This window comes from Arachis ipaensis, chromosome B09, assembly GCF_000816755.2.
Source record: "Arachis ipaensis cultivar K30076 chromosome B09, Araip1.1, whole genome shotgun sequence".
NCBI lineage: Eukaryota > Viridiplantae > Streptophyta > Magnoliopsida > Fabales > Fabaceae > Arachis > Arachis ipaensis.
In genome coordinates this window covers 16,761,557-16,772,932 of record NC_029793.2, presented here as the reverse complement: position 1 = coordinate 16,772,932, position 11,376 = coordinate 16,761,557, and the positions used below count along the sequence as shown (strand labels likewise).

Sequence of the window (11,376 nt, the reverse complement as noted above, 5' to 3'; positions counted from 1 at the left end):
TCTGACAAACACTTCTGTTCTACATGAATTAAGCTAGAATGAATATCTCTTAGATCTCCTAATCAGAATCTTCGTGGCGTAAGCTAGAATGATGGCGGCATTCAAGAGAAATCCCCACTCTATGTTTTATTTACATAATATATTGTAACCCATATGAGTCAACTTAACTGAGATTTACAAGGTGACCATAGCTTGCTTCATACCAACAATCTCCGTGGGATTCGACCCTTACTCACGTAAGGTATTACTTGGACGACCCAGTGCACTTGCTGGTTAGTTGTATCGAAGTTGTGACAATTATGAATTAAGATCAGAGCACCAAGCTCTGGAGCCATTACCAGGATTTGTTCGAGCCTGGAGATCACAATTTCGTGCACCAGGTACCCCGGTGCTTCAAACACAGTTCCCAGAGATTGAGAGGTCAACGACAACCCTGTATACCTGTGAACTTTTTTATAGATTTCGAGAGTCCCTAAAGTGGGCCGTTAGATTTTACATTGTCGACCACCAGGATTGTAAAAATGGATGTTGCTATGTGATACAGAAGTATCGCCGACCGGAGTCAACCTGACAAGTCTTGCACCAGCCGCATAATGGAACCTTTCAATGTAATTGCCGCATGATGGAGTCATATGGGATCCCTTGTGTTCACATAATTGTAGTTCAGGTTGGTATTGATATCGGTTCTTTGCCAGAGACTCTGGTCCTCAAAAGGTGGTGCAAAAATGTCAAGAACAATGTGACTTCTGTTAGACAAGTTACAGAAACGGGTGATGTTGCATCCCGGTACCGTAGCAGACTTGGTGCATTTGTAGACCAATGTAAGCGTTTTGCCAAGGTGGCTTGTCTAAGGGACGAGGACTACAAGGTCTTTAGTAAAAAAATGGCACGGGATGCTATCATGTTGGAGGTCAAGAATGGGTTGCGTGTGGCCCCAGATGTGAATCCACAGCTTAACGGTGATGGGGGTGGTGGGATAAATGATCTAGTCTGTGTCCGGACAAAAGGCACTGGCAGAGGAAACGATTCTCATGTTACAAAGGGACCAAAGAAGAGAAAATGCAGTGCCTGTAGAAAACTGGGTCATCGCCAAACTCGCTGCCCCAGTGCGCCTGCCCCGCGACAGGGATGTTGTGGATCGCTACCGGTTCTCGAGGGTTGCCAAGCTCAACCTCAAGTTAGAACCATATGCTGTGTGTCAGTTATAATTCATGTGATTTTTAGGGTGGTCATCATATTTTTCAAACTTTGAATGATTAATGATAACCTAATTAGGACATGCCATATGTGAGTAGATCCCAAAACAAGTAGCTGATAAAATGAAGTTGAACTTGATAAAATTGTTAAATTTAGGTAGATCTTCACAATTGGTCATAAAACAAATAGCATCATTATTTTATGAGGATGCAACATGTCAAACAGGGTAGAAGCATCATCAAAGTATAAATAGAACATGAGCCATTCACAAAGTAGGAGAAGCATAAATGTATAAATCTATGAATGTCAATATAGGCAATTCAAGCTCTTAGGGGTAGATGCATATGTTTTCTGTGAAATCAATTAATCGTATTGGGAGGATTCATTAATATTAGAAGTGGTTTCTTTTGTCAGATCTGGATCCACAAAGAATTCAAATCCATTAAGAAGTCAAATCCATTAGAATTTAAGTTGGAAACATTTTATTTACAACCGGACTTGCCTCTTTTTACTTTGTGCAGACGACACCGTCACAGACAACTCGACAAGAGAACTCGACTTTTTTTGCCTCTGAACTTGCTACAAGTTATGTAAGTGCCAATATTGTCCCGTAACTATTTATTGACTTATGACGCGCGTTTTGTTTAGATTTCCATCAGTAGGTTTGCTATTTGTGGGCAAGCACCCTAATCTTTACAAATATAAATGTAAATTGTAGCAGGAATTGCAGATGGGCGCGGGCACGAGGAAGAGGAAATTGAGGGTTGAACTTCTAAACACATTCCCGCAATTCATGTCATAAGAGGATAGCATAGATAGATAGACTTGTAACGGCTTTAATTATTCCTCTAAGTGTGGTGAATTATTTTTAAAGTTTACCTAGTGAGTGGCAAGCCACCAACCATGTTGTATAGTTGAAACTAGCACAAGAACACTTTGTTTGACTATGTTGGGTTGTTATGAAATATCCTCTTCTGGTAACAACTTTGTTTTGTTACATTGGCTTCTTAGTGTCCTATAACATGTGGGCGAATTTACAGAATTTTTTTTAAAACACCGTGTGTAATAATTAATAGGGTAAAGTATACTTTTTGTCTCTGAAGTTTGACAAAAGTTTCAAAAATACCCCTAAGTTTTATTTTGTTTCAATTTTGTCCCAAAAGTTTTTGATTTGCATCAAATATACCCTTGGTGGCTAATTTTTTAAAAAATTTAAGACCAATTCAACAATAATTTCATAAGAACAACCCTCAACACAAGTAAATCAAGCATCATTTTCATACATTATTGTTAGATTGGTCTTAAATTTTTTGAAAATTTAGCTGTCGGGGGTATATTTGATGCAAATCAAAAATTTTTGGGACAAAATTGAAACAAAATAAAACTTAAGGGTATTTTTGAAACTTTTACCAAACTTCAGGGACAAAAAATATACTTTACCCTAATTAATATGTTGCCTTGTTAGGTGATGCATAGCTTGCTCCTGTAGGGCAGCACGTAACCAAGAAAGAAACGATGGAGTAGTGGCAATATATCTTGACCAGTATATTGAGTATCAATATATCCTGGGCAGTACACAATCTCTTTGGGGCAAAACCTGATTAAAACACTCACCACACATGCAACTTTAAAAAAAAGTCGTTATGAGAAATGAAAAATTGATCATGCAAGCTGACTAATACATATTCATACATAGGAAAACCATTTACAACTGGACTTCCACCCGGATAATACAAGCTAAGTAGTTAGATATTAAAGTCTAGAATTAGCAATATATAACAGCAACAACTAACTTCAAAATATATGGACCTTGTTAATGGTTCCCACTTACATTCTTTAACAAGTCATAATGCAAGTTAACTATAACCGGTGCATACATAGTCAGACCATTTGCAACCCGGGTGGGTGCATATCCAATGTCGACCACCGGGATAATACAAGTAGAGTAAAAATACTAAAGTATGGAATTAGCAATATTTAACAGCAACGAGTAATTTCAAAATATTTGGGCCTTGTAAATGGTTCCCAATTTTATTCATATATAAGCATGTAAATAGAGTAGTAATTAAGGAAGGAACGAGAGACTACGGCACACCGTCTCTGCCTTGAGGTCCACAAGAGCCTTAAGCTCACTGTAGTCAGATGCGACAATCCTGATTGCTGTTTTCATCCTCAATGTGGCCTCATCACCCTGCGAAATATATATATATATATATATATAAATAGTTAAGTGGTAATATCATCAAGGCCAACTTAATTTGCATAAACCTATAACGATGACGGTGTTCTTACCAGGTTGCCTAGGATAGCTGGGGAGAATCAGCCATTGTGAGACATCCACCAGATGCACCATATTTCAGATTCATCTTTATCCAATGAAAATTGTCATAGCAATAAACGAGTGAGATAAAAGGCATACAATTTGCCACAATATTTAAAATTATGTTCCCAACAATTTGGTTTGTGGGGTGTAGTTTTAGATTGTATCAAGTCTAAAAAAGTGTGTACAAACTAATTATGTGAGAGAAAAATTGCGGAGGCATCATAAACTGACTTACGCGCCTAGCCTGCTAGGAATGCTCATGGGGTATTCAATGCGTCCCCAGGTGTTTGGATCTGGCGAACCATGTTTAAAGTTGGGCAGATTCGGCTCAAGTTTGAAAATGTTCTCGAGGACAGCCATCTGCTGTTCCCGTCACCATGGCAAGCATATAAAATTCAGAAGAAAGAGTTGCACGATAATTAAATATACTGTGTACAAAATGCCTTGTGGGTTACGTACTATAAGGCACATGTTGCGCTCACACCTGGGAACGGACTCCATGCTTGTGCAAACATCAAGGGCATAAACAGAAGGTCTCTTTACATCCATCAATAGCATTTACCAAGTCTCAGGTGGCTCGCAAATGGGTACAAAGACCTATTCAGGCGAGCAGCAAAATACAACATCAGTTAAAATATATCCATATTGTGTGTGAATGCCGGATCTCTAATAAGTTAATGATAAACTTGGAGCAATTATGGAGAGACGATAACTTGAATGTTTCTTACATGCTCAAGTTCTTGAGTTGGTGGCATCCAGCGTCTCGCATAGCTCTCTATTACATGTTCCATCAGAGTTTGGAACAAGATCTCAGCGGCAAATGCTGACGGAAAGAACCAGCAACGGGGCACAGGGTTTGCCTTGGCTTGAAGATAGGAAAGCATTGCAACAGTTTTGACGACCTACATATTTCAAGTGTCTTAGCTTTGAACTGCGAAATTTTTCAATCAAATACTATTGTTATTTAGGGGAGAGTATTAAGTCAAGTTCGAATGGTATTACATCAAAGTGGGGCATGCATTCGGGCCTAAGGGATAAGAACTTTCCGTGAGGCAGGGTTAGCTCGTAATGCTTAAATAAGTTCTCTGTTTCCCTGGAAAGACAACAAACATGAACAGGGATTTAGTTTGAATCCTGGAGATATAAGATCAAACCCGAAACAACTATTGAGTGTGTTCCAATTTTGCACATTGTAACCTCATTTCTTCATTTTTGGCAAATATATACGTCCCAAGGTGGCACTCGTCCCTAGTCAGACTCATATCGGCAATGGGCCTGAACCACATGGCAAAATTCTGCATCGAAAACATTTGAAGTGATTATCATAGAAACTACACAGTGTATCTGTATAATAAAGAGTTTGAACCCAACAGTGAAATGCAATCATCCATAGGGTTAATCACAGGGGTAATGTTACGTGACTTGCCTTAGGGATGTGGTAAATCGGGTTCTCCATGTTCGGCGCCAGAATGCGTCCCCGACCCCCCCTTTCAACACGCCAAAACAGCGGTCGTCTCTGCGGCACCGAGTTGGATTGGGTCTTGGGAGGGGAGCCCATGGATGCATCGTCAACGATGGTTGCAGCCACCTCTGCGCTCGACAACCGCGGCATCTTCGAACACCTCGGACTTGGCTCGGAAGAGGCATAGAGATCACAGAGCCGAGTTGTACTGTCGAAGTCCCCTCCAACCTTTGTTTTCTGAAAAAAAGAAAAAAACAAGATCAGCTAGTGTTCTGTTAGCAACCAGCATCGAATGCAGATGCCGAACAGGCAAAATTTTTCATTGGGTTATGTACATTCAAGGCATCATTGACGGGGGAACACTGACTCGAGAGGTTCCGATTGGAAAGGCTTCCTGGGTTGGGGTATTGCAAAGGTGCTGATTTAGGCCAAATAACATTTGGCCCACGGTGCCAAAAAAAATCATGGTTCACACAAATTAATAAAAAATTTTGTTTTTTGCATTCGGCTATTTACTAAAGGTCCAACAGATACTTATCACTCTTATTTGAGTTTGTAAGCGTGTTTTTAAATTCACATGTCATCAGCATCTATTTTTTTCGAGACATGGTATCAACATTTAATAGTTATTAGCAGACTACGAAAAAATAAATAGTAAATAGTAATAGTAAGTATCTTCTAACATAAGAAAATAATGATAATCTCATAACACCGTTAATAATAATTATTTTGTCTAATTAAAGATTAACACTAAGTGGATATTGATTCATAATTATATATATATAAATAATTGTCTTACTCATGAGATTTAATTAATTAAGTTTCGAACGTTCTACCAATGGGATTTATTTTATGGTAATTTACGTCTATTTATTTTTTTGGGTTATAATTTATGTCTATTTATATATACAAACAATAAAATCGGCCATAGTTTTTTCTTTCCTAAAGAAAAGCCCGGATATATTTAGAGGCATCACATTAAAAATATGGTATATGGGTATTTCCCAAGTGGGCCAACGCACGTCTAGCCCAAGGGTTTTGATTTAATCAGAGCCATCAAGGGAATGGTCATCAAAATTAGGCCAAGTCAAAATTCAAATCATGGACATAAAAGAAAAGGGGGTGTGGGAAATATATGTTACAGTGCGGACTATTAAATTTGAAAGGGGGCCTTGCTTTGATAAACAATGGGTTTACCTTACATCTGTTAAATCACTAAAGTCCCATAATACCAACTGCACTTTGAAAAAATTCATAAAAAATTTCTAGTTTATGTGTGCGTTGGGTTTTTTTTTGTTTGCCTTCTTTTGGGTAGTCAAGCATGTGCGGCGGTTACAATGGGGTAACTTGCCTTTAAAGGATTTTTCATTGGATTTGAGGTTTACACCCCCGGTGCACAATAGAATCGTAGTGCTCATGGGCGCAGGTTTGATACGTCACCACACAAAGCTGCGTATACCTGGGCAGGGGATCATGTTTCAATTGCCGGTGAGCTTGTTATCCATGATCAACGCCATAATCTCAAAATTTTCTTATCTAGGAATAGAGATAATTATATTTATGCTTAGCAAAATATTATTCGAAAAGTTCACCTGTACAATAGCATTGCATGGTGTTAGTAGATCATCCTTCAACTCGTTCCACATTTTTGAAACCCCACGCGACCAGTGAAGGTTTGTTGGTGCTTCGGTCGGGATTAGTGTTGCACCGGTGGAGATAACGGGTGTTGAAGAAAGATGGTCAAGCAGCACGAGGTCATCCTCTGAACTCGAAGAATCCAGGACAACAACGTCCAGGCTCAAGTTTGTGATGGGGTCACCCAAGATTCCCTTACCTTTTTGTGAACTGGTTAGCTGATGGGTGAACATCAGACCAGGTGCTCCAATGTTGCTATTGTTTAAAACAACCGCATCAGCGGTGGCAACACATCCAGGAGTGTTTGGCGGCTGCGCTATTTTCTTGTCCATGGCTTCATCCTGGACTTAAACCTTAGGAATAGGTATCATCTGAAATGTCTCCTCCTTCTTACATAAAGTGGGTAGCATCATCTTGATATACACAATAAGAGCCTCCGTTCGGGCGGCCCGAACATCAAGCATTGCAACTGACTGCTCAATGGCCATCAAACGTGCTTCAATGCTCTGAAAGGGTAACAGCTCAAAAGTTCATGCCTTCATTTTATTAATTTAGATCAAAATAAAATCATTTCTTTTCGGGCAACAAAGGTTTCGGATCAAAAACCGACCTCGATCAGAGCTTGTGGGGGGGGAGGACTTATACGCAGAAGGCAGAATGAACTCTTCAACTAGAATGCCAGACTGCGATGCCACATTAAGGAGGGGCTACAGAAACAAAGGCCACGCATAAGCACTGGTTTTGATTGCTCAGGGTCACAAAACTATTGGCAGTGATAGAGATAGTTCAAAATACAAACTTACCACGTCCATGGTTAGGTCAAGATTCAAGGCGTTCGTGTCATGGTCATCATTTTTCCAGTTGGCTTCGTCCATGTTGCGAGGAGGTTGAAGCCTGAATCCATACATATGCAACGATCAGTTCCATCACCCAATTAGGCAAGTAAATTAAAAATATGAAACTCGCATCGGTGGATGTTCCCGCCACCCATTTTTTTTTAGGCAAGGTTATCAATGTCACGGAGGTTACTTACTCTGACGTCAGGCAAGGCTGCTCCGGATCGTTCCCGACAAAGTCCGACGCTTCCATTTGTGTTGTTGGACGTTCTACTATAGAGGAGGATGTGCAATAGAAATAGAAAGATATTTGGAAGCGAAGCCTTTTCGGCAGAATAGGGATCCTTTTTTCACTTAATTTCATTGCTTTTATAGAGACATAAGGTCCATCTGATGTGACCGATACTTTGGGTAATCATGATAATTTGCTGCCTTGGTAATCCACTGTAAGAGCATTAAATGCTTCCGTCTCAATGTGCCAAGGGTTTGAAACTAAATTTTGACAATGTTTGAGCAGGTCCTTGCATTGCCAAACTATATGACCAAACATCTTTATGGCATGCCTTTTTATAGACTCTAATGGCCGTGAAACACCTTTAGACCATGTTTGTTAAGGCTAAGTATTTTACCATGGATAGCAAAAAACAGTGGCAATAATAGCAAGAATAAATATTTTAGATTAGATAATAACAAAAAAAAATTGTTTCAAGTTATCTTAGATAATATCATAAAAATTCTGTCTCATGTTATTTGTAGTACTAATGTGAGCACTATTCTCGGCCTACAAATAGATGGAATACATAACTAAATTTAAATATATATAGACTCCAAATAAATTAGTGCAAAACTTTTGTGGCTTAGTAAGCTAGGGGGTCATCTAAAGTGAGAGTGTCTACATGAGATCATCTAAATTGAGTGTCTACAGTTGACCTTTATTGAAGGCTCAAAATTTTTTTACACTTATAGCTTTACTTTGACAAAGTTTACTAATCGAGCTCTTCCTTAGCATATTCAAATAGACTTCTTTGGACGACTATGTACGATTCATCATACTTATAAAGTTCTTTTATATTCACGGAACATAAACTTTAAATTCTGTGTTTAAACACTTCCAACAGGTAATGAAAATAATCTGTGATATGTTTTAAATATAATGTTAAATTTAGTTCTAATTTATATATATGGTTGTTTTTAGCATAAGAATAAAATTTTTAAATTTTACCAAAAGAATTTTTTGTAAGAATAAATAATTTGGATGAGTTAAATTTAAAAATTTTAAAATCACGTTTTTACAGAGACAATTTTTTAAAAAATAATTAAATTTTTTAAATAAACCAGTTGAATATTGTACTGTTAATATATTTTGTATTTAATTTGGCCCCTCTCCAATAAAATTTCTTGATCCGTCACGGGTTCAATAGCAGTTATCTTTACTTACTTAACAAATAGAATTTCTACTAACAATTTTTTAAGCATAATAGGTCCATAATAATCACCTCTATTAATTTTAAAAATAGTAAATTCAGAACTCTGTTATGCTACAGAATAATAATCATAAAAATAATCATCTACATAAAAATTAGAATATCCATCCGTATACCTACTAAAATTACCATCTTAAATTGACCATTAAAATAGAAGAAGAAAAAAAAGAATAAAGAGAAGAAACAACTACTGTGGTGAAAGATAGTTGTGCAGACTAGCCATGACAAAAGCGGCATTATTGTGATGCATGGTGCTCAAATCATCGAAGAAGCTAACCATGCTTGGATCCGAAAGAGAATAAGAGAATGGTGGTTTTCATTGGTGAGAAGAGGTTTGAAGGAATGCGAGAAAGCAAAGCCAGTTCAAATGCGAGCCGCGAAAACAGCAGCAACAACGTTAGGCTGAGCATCAGAAGCCGAGGCGCGTCGGACTGACTGGCAGAGGTGATGACGAGGGAGGTTCATTTCGTAGTGCTTGAACAGCACCTCGGCTATGCTGCGAGACACAGCAGTGTACAGAGGAGTCCGGTTAGTAACTGGATTGTGACAGTCAGCATGCCATAATACATGAAACCAACTAAGAGACTTGGTAAATCTCTTTACCTCAGCTCGTCATTATTCCCGAAAATATACGTTGCTAAGCGACATTCATCCATTCATAGGCCCATGTCAACTGGTGGCTTGAACCACATGTTGTATTGCTGGAAGAAAAAATTAGGTTATCCGGTTATTCTGCCGAAGACATGAAGTTTGTATCGAAACTGAAATGAGAAGGATAACAACTAGCCTGTGGTATGCGGTACACTACTGACCACCCCGAGGTGATCTTCAGATGAACGGACGCCTAGATTTAGGAGTCTCGCAGTGCCCCACTAGCACGTCCAGTGTTGGAGGTGGCGACGAAGTTATCCCAGCAATTTCGATGCCACCAAACCTTGGAATCTGAGGAGATCGTGAAGAGGACAGAGTTGGGGTGTACGGATCATACATGGGGTTGTCGAATCAGGTAAGCTTTCCCGAATTCGTAACTGCAGAAGCAAAGGAAATATGCTCATACTATGATTTTCAACAAGTGATGACAAGCCAATGATAACTGAAAAAATATTACGATATAATCACAATATTTTTTTCATCGTAATTTATAACTAAAAAATCACGACTTATCAACAACAAAATGTAAAAAACATCATAATGAGTAGGTTTACAGTGTCTTGGATCTTAAGCATACCTGAGAGTATCAGGGTATTTATCTAGGGTTGGAGTAGTTCCACTATTGATGGTTAATAGGCGCCCATTTAACTAGGGTTATAGAGATTTCTCTTCCAGAAGTGGGAACAGACATTAGGGGTTATTTATAACCATAGGTGTTTAAATCGGACCGAACTGAATGATTCAACTAGAAAATCGATGAATCGGACCCACTAGCAGTCCAGTCCGATAGTTGATTCGTACAAAGAAAAAAACTGAAACGAACCGATTAAACACAATGTGAACTGATAAAAACCAATTAAACTCGTTAGGAATCAGTTCAACCGAACCAGTTCCAATCTAAAATTTTCAAAAATTGCATGGCCTGGTTGAAACCCCTGTATTGAAGAAAACGAGAGTCCTTCCATGCTATATCAACGCTAAAAAAATAACTAGAATTTATTTTATTTGATATTTAATAATTATTAAATATAATTTCTAAGCTAATAGTTTTCTGGGTACACTATATTTACAAAATTTCTGAAAACCCAAAAATCCTAAGGGTCATTACCAACATATGGAAACATAAATTCCACATGAGTCCTTCACGCCTCTTCGTATGCATCACATGGAGCAAATTTCTATCAAACCCACTCCAACCTACTGTTGCAGCGCATTAAATGCTACAATTTGCCCCTTCAAGAGGGGATTCGTGAATGTCATTCCTTCACCAAATGGAGTGAGACAATGGCGTGATGAGGTTTTACTTTGGGAAATACCAACTGTCAAGACTTCATCATTGCCACTCTCACGGGACGCATCAGCTGACAGGTTAGGCTAGGCTATGACATGATGGTGGTGCTAATCATCCAGGTGTATTAATTACACATATTCTACCACTCAAGCTACAAACCATCATCTTTAATCATCATCCTTGGGCAAACTTGAACAAACACTTCAGTTCTATACTTGTACAAGATGTCTCTGGTACGGGTTGAGAGATGGATCGGGAACTTGCGGGTTGAGGCGGATGCCGGATTATCTGACTGGAGCAATGGGGGGTGGTACCTGCAAAGACACTCCGACGCTCAAGTCAGAATGGATCTAAGAGGTATGAGGTGTGAGGGATGAATGAATACCTGGAGGGACCTGGGTCCTCTATTTATAGGTGGTGGTAGCTATCTTATCTTATCTTTGTTTGGCTAAGATAAGGAAGACGTTCGAACTCGAAAGTCGGTTAGGAGTTCTAGA

The 11,376-nt window shown here is 38.7% G+C and overlaps 1 protein-coding gene across 1 annotated transcript; it reads right to left on the bottom strand.

Annotated features, from left to right (window-relative positions):
* On the bottom strand, positions 2,863–5,490 carry LOC107615090. The gene is made up of 8 exons (XM_021112452.1): positions 5,318–5,490; positions 4,947–5,219; positions 4,718–4,815; positions 4,523–4,613; positions 4,249–4,422; positions 3,756–4,117; positions 3,490–3,563; positions 2,863–3,388 (listed from the first exon to the last, which is right to left on the bottom strand). The coding sequence occupies exons 2-6, from the start codon at positions 5,130–5,132 to the stop codon at positions 4,079–4,081; spliced, it is 588 nt and encodes a 195-aa protein (XP_020968111.1). The 5' UTR covers positions 5,133–5,219; positions 5,318–5,490; the 3' UTR covers positions 2,863–3,388; positions 3,490–3,563; positions 3,756–4,078.

Coding starts and splice junctions, on each gene's coding strand:
- LOC107615090 (XM_021112452.1), bottom strand. CDS start 5,132: ATGCCGCGGTTGTCGAGCGCAGAGGTGGCTGCAACCATCGTTGACGAT. Junction 4,614..4,717: donor GCCAAAAATGAAGAAATGAG/GTTACAATGTGC, acceptor TTGTCTTTCCAG/GGAAACAGAGAACTTATTTA. Junction 4,423..4,522: donor AATGCATGCCCCACTTTGAT/GTAATACCATTC, acceptor TGAAATATGTAG/GTCGTCAAAACTGTTGCAAT.